General features: G+C 44.7%; 1 protein-coding gene across 5 annotated transcripts in view; it reads left to right on the top strand.

Annotated features, from left to right (window-relative positions):
• The window catches only part of npas1 (neuronal PAS domain protein 1), a 28366-nt gene that overhangs the window by 1968 nt on the left and 7155 nt on the right, over window positions 1-19243 (top strand). For all 5 annotated transcript variants that reach the window (XM_057049952.1, XM_057049951.1, XM_057049953.1 and 2 more), the window contains 4 exons: window positions 6013-6168; window positions 7567-7805; window positions 14549-14616; window positions 16286-16375. In XM_057049952.1, the coding sequence (XP_056905932.1) occupies window positions 6074-6168; window positions 7567-7805; window positions 14549-14616; window positions 16286-16375 (492 nt within the window). In that variant the 5' untranslated portion in view covers window positions 6013-6073. The remainder of the gene's footprint in view (window positions 1-6012; window positions 6169-7566; window positions 7806-14548; window positions 14617-16285; window positions 16376-19243) is intronic.

Raw genomic sequence — 19243 nt, forward strand, 5'->3', positions numbered from 1 at the left:
TGTGCGGAGCGTTCTGGTCGTGACCCTCTGCTAGGCCCGTTTTGATTTGATGCAGACCCAGGTTTTATCCTTTGGCTTTTGGATTTTAGGAGCTCCGCTTCATGCCAACAGGCAACTGTGTCACAGACGCTAACTTGGATTGCTTGAGAAAAAAGTCAGCAGCTGGAAGACAGCAGAAAAATTTGAAACGATTTTAATAAAAAGTATCTGGCGTCGCTCCTTGAAACGCTGGCAGAAGAGCTGCGCTTTTATATCCAAATTTGATCCGCTTGTATACGTTTCTGAAAACTCTTTGAGGTCAACAATCTACTTTTTATTTTCATTTTCTGTATCATTTTACCCAAAGATGGACTCCCACTCATTCACTCACACACACACACACACACACACACACACACACACACACGCACACACACATTGAAGTGGTCAGCGTCTTCCTGACAGACAGCCCCTCACATGCGCCTTGCTCTCATGGTGCGTGCGTGTGAAGAGCATTGACAGACAGCGTGTGGGTCTGTGACAGAGGGTGTCAGCGTGGTGTCAGGGAGATGTGTTTAGTGTCACACTCTGTTGACCTGATCTCCGGTCAGACTGTCCACTTCGGCCCCACTGTGGCTCCTTACATAACCCCTGCTGTCATTCACACATCGGCCTGAAGGGATCTGCTTCACCCACACACATGCACTTACTCAGTGACGTGGACAAGATGTATAGGCATCTACAGTATATTCATTTTCACTTTTCCTTTGAATTGGACGTCAGATCAAGTGCGGTCTCTTCGTCACATTCACTGTCAGTTTTTTCCCCCTCTCCCTCTGCCTTGTTGTCTTACCGCAATGTGTGGCACCGCAGAAACTCCAGAAATTAACAGTACTAAATCTTTAAATGGTGAAACAAAGCGCTGAGCTATGAGCGGTGTGTGGGAATATAGTAAGAAGCCAGCGGGTATCCTGGTTTCCCCTGTGTGCTGCAAGACACCTACACAACTTGTGCAACTCTTATCAAGAGTTTGACACCGTTCTGAACTCTGACATTTGCACCATGCTAATTGATGTTTTGTTTTTTTTGAATTAGCATGTGCACATCTCTGCTGGTGGTGCAGGAAAACGGTGCGCTTTGAAGTCCACACAAACATACACGCTGTAGACATGCACGTTGGCCAGTGTGACCCTGTGCGCGGTGCTTTGGCCTCTGGTTATTTGGAGGTCAGTGGTGATGTGGTCTCCGCCTGCTGGAGTGGATTTATCATCTTCAGCCTTATAAGGACCTGCATCAACTTAGCTGAGGATTTCACAGTCAGAGGGAAAAGTTTATGTTGTCTTTCTACTGTTTTATAGGGAACAGTTTGGAAATGTTCCCTTTACTAGAGAGTAATCTCAAATTCTTGTATAACTGGATTTCTTTAGGTTGTGGCATCTTTTAACCCCACACTGTTTGCCCCAGGGCCGCTATCTTACAGCAGCCAAGAGGACCACAATTACAATTAAAGCTAATTCTATTCCCATATGTATTTATTTAATGTTTTTAAATTTAAAAAAATATATGTTTTTATTTTTTTTCCCCAAAATTACGAGTACACGTAAAACCTCTAAACCTCACCATTAATTTAATACAGTTCAGGCTAAAAATGACTATGTCTTTGTACGTTGAAGCTGACGCTAAGTGTGACGGGCATGGATTGGATTTTGCCCGGCTGCACGTCTGTGAGGAGTGGACATCAAAGCACGCTTGCTAGAGCCCTGTGTAATAAAAGAGGAGGAGAGAGATATTGATTAGTGAGGGTGAACATTAGCAAATCTCTTTCTTTCTCCTTTTTAATGCATTTATTTACCTGTCTATCATTTTCACTCCTTTTTTGCCCACTTGATCTCTAATTTGCCTCTTTTCCCCTGCCTATATCCCTGACTCCATCCACCCCCTCTAATAATTTATTTATCACTGATCTCTTTATTATGTATTCACGCAGTTTAGGTTTGGCCAATGCTGCAACTGTGGGTTGCTGGTTCACGCTTGCAGGCTGTAATCATCATTCCTTTACACCCTTTTTTGAGCCCTCCTCTGCCTCCTCATCGCTGCAGAACTACCTGGGGGCGGGTAGGGTCACTCTGGTCCAATCTTACACCATATTGATTCCATTAGATAATTAATGACCCAAGCAGGGGCCAAGGGAGGAGCAAAGAGAGGGTTAGGAGACATGTGGGGGTTGAGCATGATGGGAAAGCCAAAAGGGGATGGTGGGGATGGAGAGAGCGGTACACAGAGGCCCTTGAGAGTTGAAGAGAACCTTGGCTTGGGAATAAGCAGGAGTTGTCAAGGTCAACCACAGCCAGAGTTGTGATATGGAAGCAGAATGCCGAACGAGTCAGAATATGGAATACTGATATAGAGATGGGTTTGGGGGGGGGGGTCTTCATGACCAGCAGCTGTCGATTGATCAGCGTTTGAAAAATTGTACATTAAAAAGTCTTTTGACTTCCAAATCCGGAGGTCCAACCAGGGCTGTAATGCATGATAAGTAGTTTTTAGCCCTCCAACCAGAATACCAAACTTCATCTCCCCAGACACTCCAGACACTCATTTACAACTACTCAACAACATGAAAGGCTAGATAGAAAACTAGTTACATCAAATATTCTGTTCGTGTTATTTCCAACCATGTTTTCTGCATCTTTCCTGATATCAAGGGTGCTCTATTTGATAAAATATGATTGAGAGAAAAAAATCATTCATCACTGTTGAATGTGGTGTTGGAGATAATTAAAGATGGTGGTGGGCTGGAGAGCTGGGAGGGAGCTGTCTAAAAACTATTAGCTGTAAGGGCGTGTCAAGAAAATGTCCAAAAACACAGGCGTATCAACACATTCGAGCCATCTATCATGCCTTTTCTACCACTGCTTCCTTACAAAGGAGTGCCCATCCCCGATTCATTAGGTGAAGGTGGTCAAGTTGTCTGTCCATCACAGGGCTGACAGATAGAGACAAACAACATCACACATTCATGTTCACACCTACAGACAAGGTCTGAAAACTAATTAACCCAAAATATGCGATTTGGACAGGTCGCATGTCGAGTGAATGCTAATGTCAGCTCTTTAATGCATCTCTGTTAATCAACTGGGTTCAGAAAATAGATGGAGATGAATTCTTGTTTTTTTTTTTTTAAAAATAGGAAAATTGATCAGATTTGACCTTTAGAGCTTGAACTTCTCTTTCTCTACATTACCTAGGCAGGGTCCTTTCCCCCACCTCCACACAATCAACTCATGCACACCGTCTCTGGTGGGCCATGAGCCCTCCTCGCTTCCACATCCACCTCCTTGGCCAGCCTGTGTATCGGGCCCCAGGGGCCGGGGAGATGAGGCATAAAACAACCATGTCTCTACCTAGGGGAGCTGGTGGCGTGGCAGAGGGGCTATTGTTTGTCTGCGTGCTGTTTGACTTAAATGTGTTCATTTGCCTGATGCCCCTGGCTCCCTACAGGGAGGGGGCAGCTCTGTGAGAGGAGGGGCATGCTAACGAACCTCTGACAGCTGGAAGCCCTAATTAAACGTCCCCGCTGAAAATAAACAGAGCAGTAGCCAAAATGGGCAGCGAGTGAGAAAAACACGGTAAATGATGAGAATGCTCGCCGCGGTTCTCTTCTCTGCTGCTGTTGAGACTGTGCCAAGAGAGCCCTGGTCTATAGGGCATGGGTCTCCAACACACACATACACGGTTAGCCCACATTTATGAATATGCAGCACTGCAGCAACACATTATGAACTCTTACGACCACATTTGATACAAGCCAATAGCCACAACTGCGTGTGCACTGTATGTTGCCGCACCATCGGAAGTCACACTTTTTCATTTTTCCCACATTAGAGGATGTGTTGACTCAGCTCTGTTGAGTGGATTGTTTCACGTTCTCTGTCTAGATGACACTTCTGACATTCAGCTTGTTGTGTTGGTAGCAAGGCGGAGCATTAGCAGTCAAAGTGGCGGGGGTCCATTTGGATGAGTGCATTAATGGGCCGCCCAACCTGCGACAAGGTTATGAGGCTGATTGAATAATTACTGTGGAGGCCCCTGTCCATTACGCCTGTGTCCGCCCAGATAGAGAGAGATGGAGAGATAGCTTGAGACAGAAAGATGGAGGGTGAGATTAGATAAGCTCCGATAGGGTCAATTAAGAGATAAACATACAGGTATGGAGGGGGGACAAGGGCTGTCTGCATGTGACTGTGAGGAGGTGAAAATATGGCAGCAAATTGTTTCCCGCCCAGGTCTTCTTTCTGCTCTATTTGTCCTACTGTATACAGCATCATTTGGCATGCAGCACATTTATCGAGGTGATCTAGAGAAGGTGACAAAGGTTAAGTTGTTAGACAGAGGTGCAGTGCCCTCGCTCCGACCCCGTCTCCTCTTCATCACACTCTTAGAAAAGACTGCTGTCAGTGTTAAAATTCCACAAGGCAAAATGTTCTGGGAACGTAGGCAGCAGCAGCAGCATTTAACCCTCCAGCCATCCAGCCGTACAAACATCTGGCTGTTTTAGCTTTAACTGGGTGGACAAAGGTTCAGACGTATTCAGTAAAATGATGAACAACAGGATTCAGCAGGGGGGGAAAGTACGACTGTCAGAACACTATACTCTAAACTCAGACCACACTGTGTTGGCATGTGCAACAGAGAACAAACATACTGAGGTGGAAGAGTGTCTCTAGTCTTGAGTGCTGGAAGACAACTGGACTTAATTTATTTTAGGTTCTTGAAGATGTTTCACCCCTCAAGGTCTCGGGTTTGAGAGCGACGAGGGAAAGTCTGTTTACACTGAGGATGGTGGTAGGATTTTATGCACAGTCATCTGCTATTTCATCAGCATTACTTAAGAAAATGTATTTTGCAGCATTTTTCCCTTCACCCGTAATAAATAATTATTTATTTCTGCTCCACAGTACAACAGATACCCCACATCCGTGAGCACCAGACCAAATTTCAGACAACTTTATCCAGACAAGTAGTAATTAAAAGAGTATTACTCACCCTCCAGTTCTGTAAGTGAATGCATAAATCACAGGATTGTCATTGCCATCTTGAACAAACATTACAACCAATTATTTAAATCAAAGTAAATTGGTTTGTACGTTAATTTGGTAAACAGATGTGTCCACTCTGATCGTGTCACTGTGGATGGAGATATAGTGAGACAAAATGGTCCTGTCCTCTAATATCCACTGAGGTCAACCTCTTTAACACTGACCTGAGACCCTGTTAGCGGTAGAAATCATAAATCTAAACTACTGAACATAAGTACCTGACCCCATCTCCCCTCTCATTAGCTATTCCTCATCAACTGTGCTGCCTCTGAAATTGGTTGTGGAAGTTTGCATGCATGCACGCATGTAATGTTGGCTGATTTAGGGAAGATTTGTAAAATGATATCTGCCAAAACCTGCCCGGCTTGTGCTGACCCCTCTTAGCCGAGGTCAGCGTAGCCACATTCAAACTGGAGACATAATCCATTTTCCAGTTGCCAGGGTAAAGCTCTTCTGAGATTATTGTTCTGACCAAACTGTGCTAAAGACATGGAGTTAAAGAGGGAGAGGGTAGCTCAGGCCCAAGGGCATGACACTGTGGTGCTCGGGGCCACGCTAGCCCTTTAAATGTCAACACAGCATGGGGGGGGGGCCATGGGTAAGGAGCAGGACTTTCTTTGAGGAAGAATATTGGCTTCTCCATCATGTCCACTGGAGAACAGTATAGCATCATCTTCTGTTGGTGTCTGCCTGAAACTCTCTTTAAACCTACCAAAACTATGTGAGAAGTATGTGCAATCCCTACAATAAATGCCCATTTGTGCCACTGAGGTCTAATTACAGATGCCTGCTCTTAACTCGGCCGGTTTAAGAAAAACAGCAGGGAGGGCAACTGTTTTAGAACAATTACCACATCAGGGTGATGAAACAAAATGCGTATTGTTGTCTAAAAAAGACTTTCTTTCCTTTTTGTTTTTTGCTTCTGAACTTCCAGATCTGAGTGCGATACATCCGCAGCCAATCAGAGCCTTCGTTAACGGCGTGTGATTGGTAGGATGGCCACCATGCCGTTTGTGGGTGAGGGGAAGTGCGTGAGTGTGGAGTGGGATTTCCTACAAGGACTCCTGGCCAAGCCTCCCACCTTGCCCTGGTAAGACACATTCACACACACACACACGAATCACATAAGCCTACGTGCATGCCCCTGAATTAATCTCAGCAAGGTGAAATCTATACATTAACACCCTTGCACACACTGACAGCCCGAAGAAGAATTTCCTATCAATGAAACACAATCCAGACAGTATAAGCGTGATCCTCAGTGCTACAGACCCCTTCCATTGTTGCCCTCCTGCCAATCCTGTCAGTGGTGAATCCCCTCCCCTTAGTGGGAGATTAAGTAAATTTGGCCAGAATTATTAATGGGCAGTCATTTACAGGCGGATATAAAAACTAAGCAGGATCAATGTGTGTGTATCGATTGTTCTCGGTGGCTGGGGTCGAGTCAGTATAATAATGAGATGTTATAGAGGTTGGCAGTCCGCAACACACACACACACACACACACACACACACACACACACACACACACACACACACACTTTTCACACGAGTGTGCACTTACTGAAGAACAAAAAGGCTAAATACAACTGTATCAGCTGCTTAAGACATAAACACATGATTTAAAAACATTCTCTTTCTTTCTCATTATTTTCTTTTGTCGTCCCTTTTCTCTCTCTCTCTCTCTCTCTTTCTCTTTCTCACTTATTTATTGGATTTAGAATCAGCAACAGAGATCAGGTTCTCTCTTCTATCGCGCACACACACACACACACACACACACACACCACACACACACACACACACACACACACAACACACACACACACACACACACACACACACACTACTTTATTCCAACACCGACCAACACAAATTGTGAAGTGGCTGTGACAACATAATTCCACCACTCAGCCCCCATTGAGGAGAGTCAATACCCAATCAGAGAGACAGGCTACCTGGGCCCCCCCCGGCCTCCCTCTGTCACTCTGCCCCTCCCTCTCCTATTGATCCCTCAATCACGGCTTCAGCTCAGTAGCCCGGGACCAGATGAGAGAGAGGGAGGGTGCAAAGCAAGGGATAGGCAGAAAGAGCAGGCGAATGTGTGTTCACATATGGATTTTGGAGCAAATGGCATTTTTCGGACTGTGGCAGACTGAAGGAGGGAGTTTGTCCGTAATTACCAGGCCAATCTCTAAAGGGTAAGAATGGAGATTGTTTCTCTTGAGTTGCAGGAGCCATTACCCACATATATATTTATGAAATGAGTTCTCAGGATTGATTCTCAGGTTGTCTATAGAGCTCGAATCAATCAACAGGTTGTCAGTGAATGAGACACCCATGACCTGTGTCTCCGGCCCTACATAGAACTCATTCACCGTGATTTTTCTCATCAGGTTTTTGGTTTATTTTTCTCTCGTTAATGTGTCTTCTTCCCTCGCCAAGCTCCCACAGCTTGTCTTACGCCTTCTCAATGTTCAACTGTCAGTCTGCAGAACCTTCGTAAAGAGAAGTCACGAAATGCAGCACGTTCAAGGCGAGGCAAAGAAAATTTCGAGTTCTTTGAGTTGGCCAAGATGTTACCTCTGCCCGGGGCCATCACCAGCCAGTTGGACAAGGCCTCAGTCATCCGGCTGACCATCAGCTACCTGCACATGCGCACTTTCGCCAGCCAGGGAGACCCACCCTGGAGCCCACTGATGGAGGGAGACAGCAACTGCAGCAAAGGTGAGCACGAGTGACACCTCAGTCTCTTAAATACTTTTTATTTTTAGCATTTTTAATATAGCACCATATCATTTTCTTGCAATTCTTACAATCACTTCAAGAGAAAAGTTGTCTTGCAGAATTACTCCTCAAATATAAATATTCTGCAACACAAATGCTAAAAATATTTTGAGATTTTTAAAGGAATTCTTGTCCAGAAAAGTAAACTATGTGCATTCAAATCCACACAGAACTCAGAGCAAGACTCTGCCCCCAGGTATCCCTTTCTCCACACCTACACCTTCTATACACACCATAAACACTTGGGACAATTTTTTAGCGCTTCATCCACAAATGTAATTACTCGTTCCTTCCTTGAACACATGTTCATTGACAAGCCAGTGTAGATACACATGTATGTACAGTGAGAATAAATTAATTTAAGACAAACTGATGTGCTGCCATGACTGAAACGCAAAGTAGATGATACACGGGGGAGGAGTGGTGTGATTTGTAATTAGAGAAATTAACTAAATGGCAAGGACAGTGTAATTATGAAGCCTGTGTAATTGCTACTATTAGTATAGTACAATTACAGCTCCCACTTTTTGTGTGCGTCCCCAGCTTCTACATGTAATGTTTGCACATAAAGACATTTAAGAACACTGCATGTAAAATCCAGATTCACAGAATATGTGTAACTTAAGAAGGACATTTATGTCCTATTTTTAGTTAAAATTCACATTGATTTAAAAACAAAACTTTTATTACATTTCCAACTTTAGCTGTGCCTCCGTCACTCTGAAAATTAAATGGCTCTTCAGATTCAAGAGCCTTTTTAACATCTGACATTTAACCTTTCGATACAGGAAAGTGCAGATGCTGCTCATAATAACTACTTATAACTGTACAAAAACAGGACTTAAAACACTCCAACAACCCAATGGAAATTTGCCAGCACTAATTGTGTTTGTTAAACATGTGCTTCCTCTCCATGTCAATGAGCCTGTTCTGCTGTAAAAGGCCCACTGACGTCTATTGTTGCATGTACACATTCTTCGCATTGATTGGTTAATTGATTTCCTTTGTGTACTAATTGGACTCTGGCCAGTAGTTAACCGTATGCAAAGCATGAATCTAATCATTATCATTCCAAGTTGCACTGAAATTAATAATAAATTTCTGAACACATGTCGGCAAAAGCAAAGTACACAGGGTTGTAATTGCATCGGTTCCATCAGCATCACAATGTCTGGTCAATACCCGTATGCTAACATGATTGCACCCAGTTGTAGCCTCACAGCATTAAAGCTAAGAAGAGTTGTTGAAAGACGGAAGTGAGTAGTTGTTTAATAAGAAGCACTTTGCACAGCAGTGTGAGGTGTAAGTGCATAAATGTATCAAGTTATTCCTTGTAATTGATAACTGCACTATATTTTCAGTGCAGTTATCAATTACAAGGAATTCTCAATGTGAACTCTGGGCATCATTCTGATACTCTAAGCATTATATCAACCTGTTGGGACTATTTGTATTATTATTAGAATTTGAGCCCCCCCTTCCTGATACAAGAAGGTCAAGCAGTTTAAGGGAGGCTGCAAATGCTAATTTGGATGAACAAGCCTACCCACAATGCATCGGCGGGGTTTTAAGTGTGATGCATGACTTTAATTCTGTTAGTGGAATGTGGTCAGATAGCCAACTTAAAGGGAGAGGAGGGTGAGAGAAGGGGGGAAGGAACAAATGAAGAAGGAATAGAGACAGAAGTGTAGAGGAAGGACACGGAGTGTTGGGTGACGGCAGTGCTGGCGAAAGAGTTTGGGGGTGGCATTCCTCCGCATTGGGTCTTGTTTACCGGGTTTTGGGAAATGGTGAGCGCCAAGAGTAAGGAGAGGAAAGAACGGAGGGTGGAGGAGACGGATGGAAAGGAGGGGCTGGTGTGGCTTTTGTCTGCTTCCCACGTTTCAAAGCCAGTCTTGAAAAATGAATAGACAGAGGAAAATCAATTGCATGACCTTCACAGAGAGAAAGAGAGATTGAGAGAGCAGAAGGGGGGGGGGGTGAAAAAGGAGAGGAACAGATCGTGAAAGGAAGGAACAAAAAGCAATGGAGAGGAAGTAAAATGACCAAGAATGTTTGTTCCTCTTAATTGTGCAGCTCGGTGACAATTAAATCTTTTCCTCTAAATCCTCTGATAGTTATTAACACACCTCACATCACCATCACTTTTTCACACCCAGGCCCAGTTTTGTGTGTTCCTGTTTACCCGCAAGGACATTAAAGTACAATTCAACTTTCCCGGTGGAAATTGTTCCTTTGGCACTAATTAAATGTTTGCTATTAATCAGTCTTATCGTGGTCAGAAGGTGTGATGGATTGTTTAGTCTGAATGGTAAAAGTATTTTAATTGTTGTAAAACCAAAAGTGAACAGATAAAACACCTCATTAGACAGGACACTTGTATAACCTGAGTAGCTCAAACATTAATCTGAGAGTCTGTGAAGTGTAAAGAGTATTAAATATCTGTGTTTGGATGAAACTCTTATCTGTGCAAAATGATAAAATATACAAAAGTACACATGGTCACAGTTAATGGTTTTTTTTTGTCCTTTTCTTATCTATTATTCTCACTACTGGTTCAGATTGTTGAATTGGGTTCTATTTCAATATTATCCTATATAACATTTTACCGTTTTTAATGTTTCTCCCGAGTGCTGCAGCCAGCGACATTTTTAATCCATTTAAAGCATGTTTTAATAACAACAATGGCCAGAATAATCTTTTTTTTTTGTTGCAATATGAAGCAAAGAAAGATGTTTATCATAAACCAGGCATGAAAAGAAGAAAGATTCAGAAGCATCCCTTACATGTTGGGAAAATACAGGGACACACAGAATTAATCAATACTAGTTGCTGCAATCAGCTAAGACCTATCTTTTGCAGGTTGTAAAGAAAGCACTGAATTCTGGGATAGAGGGGATTCCATCTTAAGCTGCTGACACTGTCTCATAAAGTGATGCTTCAGTGTCTGGTTCATACAGTCACTTGCTTAATGATCCACTATAGTTGCGATGGTTACTCATGCATTTACCTGGGATGAGTTATGAAAATGAATACATAAACGAACATAGAAGCTTTTGTAAGAACACTATGAGGCAAAGGTGTCTCCATCACCTATCACCTCGAGGCCTGAGTTCTTTCTGAAAAGCTGTAGCCTAAATCACAGCCGCTTCACTGCTGGAAAAGCCCCAAGAGTCTTTATCGGGTACAGTACAATGGCAGTCGGCAGCCACGGGGTCTGAAGTGTTTTAGTATGTCTGTTAGTGAGGTCAAACACACCTCTCTGCTTCTGAACACTAGTGACATTGACTTTCATCCTCCCCACTCCCCCACTCTTTCGTGCTGTCCCCGCATCTGCCTGGCCTCTAATTCACGACGTTTAAAGCAGCTTGGGCATTTGAGGGAAGTTAATTGCGCTCAAATTATGTTCGACCGCAAAAGAAGTGAGGAAGAGACGGAGAGGGATGGCAGGAGGGATAGATGTCAGAGAGAGAAGATAATTGCACCGGGGAGGGAGGCTACGATTAGGCTCGCTCTTTCTCCCTCCGTCTGTTGAACAGCCTGACCGTCACATTTGGATTGTTGTAAACAGCTTGGCATGTGATCGCGCTCAGGATTCAAAAGGGTAAAACCACAGCAAGTGAGCGAGGCTTGAGGAGCAGATAACAGAGATGCAGATTGATTAGAAGAATGAGGGGTCCATTATATCCACTACCTGACTGGCTACCATCTTAATCTGGCTTCAGTGATCCACCCTGTAGGCGTGAAAGGGACAAGCCATGTGCTGTATGGGTGTAGGAGTGATTACCCCTGGACTTATCTGAGACTGAATTATGTATCAGTCACAGTTAGAATGAATGTCATTCAAATGGATTCCCCATCTTTTCCCCTCGCGGAGCTCTTGGGAGACCCCGAGAATTGACCTACGAGTCAGACCATAATTAACGCGCCCGATGTTACCCGCTCCCATTCTGTCTCTTATTCCCACAGTAGAATGGGGCCTCTGTAACGTGCTGGGAAGCTAATGAAACGCGCGTGTGACAGAAAGTGTTGATCACAGATCTCAGACATAGAACTACACCTGCGTAGGTACATCGGTTTATTGAAGACAAACTGAAAAGCACCAACCAAAATGGTTTTATTAGCTTTTTGTCCATTAAAGTGGTCATTTAAAGATGCTGATATAAACAGGAATGTTTGGAAAGGTGTTTATTCTCATTACAAGTCATGGTAGCAGCCAAAATCCAGCTATTAGTTACCCGAGTTTGGATGTTTAATATGTTTTATCAGTAGAAAGAAGATCAGCTCAGCTCCTGTGACTTATTGACATTAATACACTTTCTGCTTCTGACAGTCTTTCAAGTGGACGTGCCGTTAAGCCAAAGCCGTTCAGAAGTCAGTGTTATATGGTGGGCCATCATTTTTAGCTGGACACTAAAACTGTTTTCTGATTGACTTCATTCTACAGCCACAAATGGCCTATATGTCAAGTTATTGACAGCTCTTCTCACAATCTTCCCTTTTCCACCTCGTGCCTTTTGCTGTTCTTCACTTTTACGAGGAATGAAGAATTTTGCATACCGGTAAATTGTCTTCAGTATTTGATATTGCCAGGCTAGTTGTGTTATTTATCAGGTGGGCAACTTTGTTTTTGGTTTTTTCCTCTTTTTTTCTGCCCCTCTCTCTCTCTGACACACAAAAGTAGGGTTTCACAACACCATTACAGAAGGATCTTTGTTCTCAGGTCTTGGTATTAACACCACTAAGACCCACAATGTTCACATGTGCACTCTTTCCCGCACATCCCAACATGCACGCGTGCATACACAAACACACACACACATACCAGGTCCGGTGTTTTGGTTTCCCGGCTGCCCTATTGTACCCTGCTACCCTTTAATAAATGGCCCTCTGTGCATTTGTGTGTGTGTGTGCGCGTGTGTGTGTGAGTGTGTGGACTCATCCGTCAGCCCTCCTGGCCTCATGTCACATCCAGCGTTTCCTCCCCACTGACACAGCTCAGCACTACTGATCACCCACCGCCACCTTCACTCCTCCGGGGTTCTGTGACAAGAAACCCGACACACACACCTTCACACACGGCGAATCTTTCCCTTCGATTCGTGAATCATTCGGACTATCATCGCAGCATGCGCGTATCCTTTCTGGTTCGTTCTCTTATTATCTCGATGGGGGTTGCTTCCTCCAGACTCCCCCAGTTCGGCAGCACCGTTGCAGCCCCACAAGGGAGCCTGAGAGCCAAGCAGAGATCGAGATGGGTTCCCCATCCCCCTCCAGGCAGCAACTGGCTGGGCTGAAGGGTCCCAGCATCAGACCCCCTTTTCACAGCTCTGAATGGACTTGCTTATTTATATTCACACTCTGTCACACGGGGGGGACCCCAATCTCACAATGCCACTGTGGCTTTGTCCAGCAACTTAAATTTATGTGTGTGTTTGTGTGTGTGTGTGTTTGCGCTCGTCCCCGGGTATTTGCGTTGTTTAATCGGAGGGCATGCTACCCCTATGTAGTCTGGGCATGAGAATTCATTGCTGTGTGTATTCCTGAAGTGTGTGTCTGTATGTGTGTCTATAGCTCTAATGGAATGCCTCCCTCCTCTATTCACCAACCCACATCACAAGCAGGCAACTGGGCAGTGTGTGTGCGTGTGTGTGTGTGTGGTGTGTGTGTGTGTGTGTGTGTGTGTGTTGTTGTGTGTGTGTTCCAAACCTCCCTCTGTGTTCAGTTGTAACCCAGAGCAGTGCTTTCATTTTCCTGTCATAACATTTATTGATTTCCCTCAGCCTTGCAGTGACACACACACACGCACACACACGTATTCATATACTCATGCACACAAACACACACACACACATAGTTTGTCTCTGTCGGATAAGGAACACTGTGTTCAAAGGCAGTCCTGTTGGACTGAGATTAGTTCTCAGGTATGGACTCTGCTCTTGCCATCACACACTTACAGGTACACACAAACACACACACACACACACATACTCACGTACTCGTTTTGACATAAAACAGTAAATACTGCTGATTGCTGAATTAATCTTCCACGTCACCGCAGTCCCCTACGTCCCGGCTTGCTTGGAGGAAAGAGATCACTCTCATCTTCCTCAGTGTTTTCTCATTTTCGAGGCCGTACCCCCTCTACTCCTTTCCTACCTATCTTCGCCCCCCCTCCCCTCCCCTTCCTAACCACCTCCAACTCTATTTGTATTGTAATTGCCTTGGTAAACAGCACCATTTGGCACTGAAGCAGCTCTGATAGCTTGTGTTTGGGATGCATTAAGAGTGGCGATGCAGACACTGAATGTCTGTGCGCCAGCATGCTTGTTTGTTTGTGTGTCTGGCAGCAGCCAGGCAGCGCACGTCACATGGCAGCTCCATCCTTATGCTGCCTTTTTGTTTTCGCTTTTCTACTTTTCACTTTTCAAATCAAAATTAAACCAGGCAGAACGTTTGGGGGTATTTAGCTGAGACTAACATACATTTACAATTTAAATAAATACGTTTTTCTTCTTGCATTATTCTTTAAGTGGATTTTGTCTGTATTACAGTATAAAACATTGAAATTGTATGTATGAGAAGTAGAAATGACTGTGGGATCCAGCTTTCGCCCATCACGTCTGGATAAACGTATCTAGCACAGGTAAATATACTGACCTGTCTCTTTTTTCTCTATGCAGTAAGACGATCATCTCATTCGCTGGCGACTGACATGTTTGAGCAGCACCTGGGGGCACATCTCCTGCAGGTAACGGCCACAGCAACCTTTCTGTCTTCCTTTATTCTCCAGATGAAAGGGATCTTGTGTAACAGCATTTACACTGTGTCACCAGCGTGTTGAAAAAGGCCTCCAAACCTTTTTCTCAAGCTCAGATTTGTAATATTTTTAGTCAAATAAATAATAACTAGATAGACTGAAGGAGAATCCCAGTAGTGAAGCCGCTTAAAGCACATAAAACCTCAAACTAGCAAGCGTTTTTATCTCCTAGGTGGTCGTTTTGGTTATGCAGGTTTAAAATTTCCAGCCCTCTGTCTCTTAAAGTTACATTTCAGTGCAGACTCCAAACACATGCTCTCACTTTTTCACACACGGACGCCTGCGCGTGAATCCTCGGATGCATGGACAGCGTCAACGGCTGCCAGAGAATGCCTCCATTCTCAATGACAGATGCATGGAGCCTGAGGGGGATTCTGGGGCAGGAGGGCTGCGGGGATAATGAAATGCAGGATGTAGAGACAAAGGCTGAGGAAGAAGGTAACACTGCAGATTGTACTTTAGACCGGAGGAGGAAGGGGAGACAGTTTGTAGTAGAATGGGATGAGGAAAAATGCTTTTATGTGTTGCGAAGTTGAAAGGCGCCATATATATTTAAGTAAACACCTTGTTGATGTGGCAGTGAAGAAAAGAATGAGAGTAAAGAGGTTGAGAGCTTGGTAGTGAAAGTGTTGTGCTGAAACAAAGAGAGGTTACATACGTCTCAGCTCTCCACCAGCGTTTTAAAGAGGAACGGATGCTCAGGGAGCGCCGCTGATAGAAATCAAATTAACGTTCCAGAAAAACTGTATGATTCTTCACTCCCAGCCGTCCTCCTGCCATAATAGCCTGATAATTGCACTTTAGTTCCCCGACATTCAGGCGGCTGGTTTCTCACGACGACACATGACGCCCCACACCCTGGCCAGACATTTGCATACTGGATGTGTCAGTTGCATAAATTACCGCCGCCACTTTAAGCGCTGGCCTGCCAAAATAGCAATCATTCTTGCAGAGCAAAGTGGTCCAGGTGTGTGTGTGTGTGTGTGCGTGTGAGAGGCACCGTCGGCTCACTCCTGGATGCTTGTTATGACGATTAGTATTATTCTCTGAAGTAGTCCTCTCTAATGGTCTATCTGTACACCTTTCACTTCTCATTAGAATCACAGGAGGTCGTAATGACTGCGGATCCGTCTGTCTCACATGTGTTTGCGTAGGTGCGTGAGCAAGTGTGCGCACACACGGACGGAGATCCAGGACAAAGCTGCGGTTCTGAGTTTATTACAGTTGATTGATTCGACTCCAGTCTATTTTGTCACATCGCTCTGGTCTGTCTGTGGGCAATATTTTATATCAGCTGCTGCTTCCTGTCTGTTTATGGATGCAGTTCTTGTTGACAGTTGTTTGTAGATGCAGCTTGGATCTGTGGGAGTCCTTTCATGTCTACCCACTTGTAAAGGTGCATGTGTCTGTGCATGTGAGCAAGAGAGGGAGAGTGTGAGAAATTTAAAGAAGAAGCCAACGGGTGATGGGCTGTTTGCTCACCAGCTCATTGTAATTTGTTCGATACCCACTAATTGCTCTAATTTGTCTGTCTTGTTTCTGTTTGCCTTTTGTGTGCGTGTGTCCACGTGCGCACATGTGTCTGTGCACATGCACACAGTCTCTAGATGGCTTTGTGTTCGTGGTCAGTCACGAGGGACGGTTCCTCTACATCTCAGAGACAGTTTCAATCTACTTGGGCCTCTCACAGGTAACACTACACACAAGCACGCACTCACAATCACACAAAGACACACACACACACACGCATGCACGCACGCATACCCGCGCGCCTGAGTATTCTTTGTATACAAGTGCATTTTCCCACATGAACCCATCTTCTTCTGCTCACACTTTCAAATCCCTACCTGAGTGTCTCTTCTCTCTCCCTCTTTCCGTGTGTGTGTGAATATCTGACTGCTCTCTTTGCGCAGATCCCTGGAGTGTAACTCTCAGGGGGACAATGCGTCTCTCTCAGCTCTCTCCCCCTCTTCAGGTGCTCACCTCTGTTGATTGCCTGTGGCCTCTTGTACTGTGAATGTTAAGTCCTGCCATTTTGCCCAGATGCATAAATAATAACAGTAATTACTGGCCCAGCAATCAAAGTGTCGCCCCAGCGCACTGGGCCTGTCTAGGGGAACAAATCGATAGGCATCTTAAAAGCCACATTGATTGTAGGGAGGGGAAAAAAACACCAAGGGGGATGGGAAGATAGATAGAGACAGCCGGCAAGAGAAAGAGCGGGGGAGAGAAGGAGGAGAGGTGTGATAAGAGAGATGTTTGCAAGTACGCACAATCGGTACAGCAAGACAGGGGGAGAAAAAGAGAGAAGTCAGTGCTGCAATAACAAAACTGGCTCTGCTGATTGAGCGGTTACCCTTGATGACACTCAATAGGTTCTGGATGAGTTTCTGCTCCATCCAGAGCACTTGTGCTGTATTTACATTCAGAGTCATTGGTCAGTGTAAACTTTTTTATGATTTTCCCGGCCACTGAAGCAGCAGCTGCCGCGTGACAGACAGGGGGACAAAAAGGAGTTTACATGCTTTACTTGCTGGAGATTATTGTTCTCTTCAAGCCTGATTGTTAGCCCGTGTCCTGACGACCATGTGTGTACATCTAGATTTACAGTGCGCCTGCACACCTGCCCTGACTGCTTGACGTGACCACGTCGTATATAAAAGCTGTTTCTGGAGCTGTGTGCAGAGTCCAGGATGTTGCCATTAAAAATAAGAGAGTAGATCCTGGCACACAGAGGAATGGAAAACAACTTGCTTGAATACTTCAATCCACTTTTAATAAATGTCACTGGGCTTTAGAAAACTAATGATGACTACTTACACTTGTGGTGAGGACTTCTTTGAAGTGGGTCGTCATAAGCTGTGGCTCACTATGAGGCTCTGGACTCCTCTAAATTTGAATCTCAAATGCATCCCACTGTAAGTGCATTTCAGTCTTTATTTTTAATAATATATATATTTTTTTAAATCTTTCACATTGTTCATTCACACTCTAAAATTTACATAGAGACCAAGCAGACCGGCCACAGCATTAAAAGGGGTTCCAGAACCACTCTAGGTACTGTTACTTGGATTTTAGTTTCTTAACACAAATTTCGCACTCATTTATTATTTTCTTTAAATACTGTTGCTAATGTTAACCAACCCACCACTGGAATAAGATTTGACCTACCGGTACAGATAAATCGAATATGGTGAAGGATTAAACAGGAAAAACCAGAGTGGAAGGTTTAGCTACCTGCAACAACATGTGGAGAAAAGGCAAAGCCTGGAATATTATTGTAACATCAGCATGTTACTTTGTAGCCACAGAAAACTGACTCAAATATGGAGGTCAGGGAGTCAATGCCAGACAAAGACACGGAGCAAAAATAGGACAAATACTTGCAGGTATAAAAAGGCAAATATAGATAGCTATAAGTATAAATAGTGGAGGCCAGAGGGGTGAGAACGTGAGCGGGAGAAAAAATGTACAGAAGTAGACAGACAATTACATGAGGAAAAAAAGAAAACAAAGGAGAGGTACAGAGGAGAGGAAAGGAGAGAGTGGTAAAGAGGAGGAGAGTCTGAGTGTGTAAATAGAGTTTAAATGTGCAGTAGGAATGAAATTCGCCTTGGGATCGCCTCAGTAAACAAGACAGTTGAGGCTTTGGTGGAGATGCTAATAAAACAGAGCTGTTCTTATCAGCTGAGCAGATGGCCTAACCCATCACATCAACTCAAACACGGCCTAAGCCATCAGCATTCTAATGAAATTATTTATGATCGAAGATTACATTCAAAACCTTCAACATACAACAGAGCGTTTACCTACCCCACAAGATGAGAGGGAGCAGGGGGCCAGAGGGGCTTTATGATGAGGAAGAGAGGCAACCCAAAAGGGCAAATGGAGTGAGGAGTTGAAGGGGAAGTGTGAGAGGGAATATATAGTGTGTTCATGGACGCATGCTGTGAAAACATAGAAAAAGGGAGGACGGCCACTGAGGAGAAGGGAAGGACAGACAAACAAATGATATTCGGAGTGAAAACGTGTAAGCGGTGGTTTGTTTTTTGAGGACACGTTGCCCCTGCGGACCGCCCCCACCCTGCCGTCGTCTGTCCCCCTCGTCTGACCCCTCTTTCCTGGCCCACACCCCGGACCTCTCCCCTGACAGGGGTTGGGGAGAGGTGCTTAGCCGGCTTAGCAAAGGTCAGACACCTTGACCAAGGGCACAGCCTGCCGCCCACTCCCCTGGAGCCTTCAGGTATCATTTTCCTTCCCACTGGGTTTCCAGCCTGGTAGCAGGGGGATAAACCAGGGAATGTGTCAGATGGGGTGACGGGAGGGGGGGGGGCACATAGCAGGAAGTGGAAGGATGAACAGAGCAGAGGAGGACATTGGGAAAAAGTGAAGAGCGGGGAGGGAAAGAAAGGGGATAAATGGGGTAAAGAGTGAGGAGGAAGGATGGTAGATTAAGGAAAGAGAGAATTGATCTGGGAACGGTTAGTATGCAGTCCCCGCTCCCCTTCCTCCCCCCCCTCCCCCTCTGCTCTCTCCCATCACTCAGTAAGGGCTGAGG

The sequence above is a fragment of the Takifugu flavidus genome, chromosome 12, assembly GCF_003711565.1.
Source record: "Takifugu flavidus isolate HTHZ2018 chromosome 12, ASM371156v2, whole genome shotgun sequence".
NCBI lineage: Eukaryota > Metazoa > Chordata > Actinopteri > Tetraodontiformes > Tetraodontidae > Takifugu > Takifugu flavidus.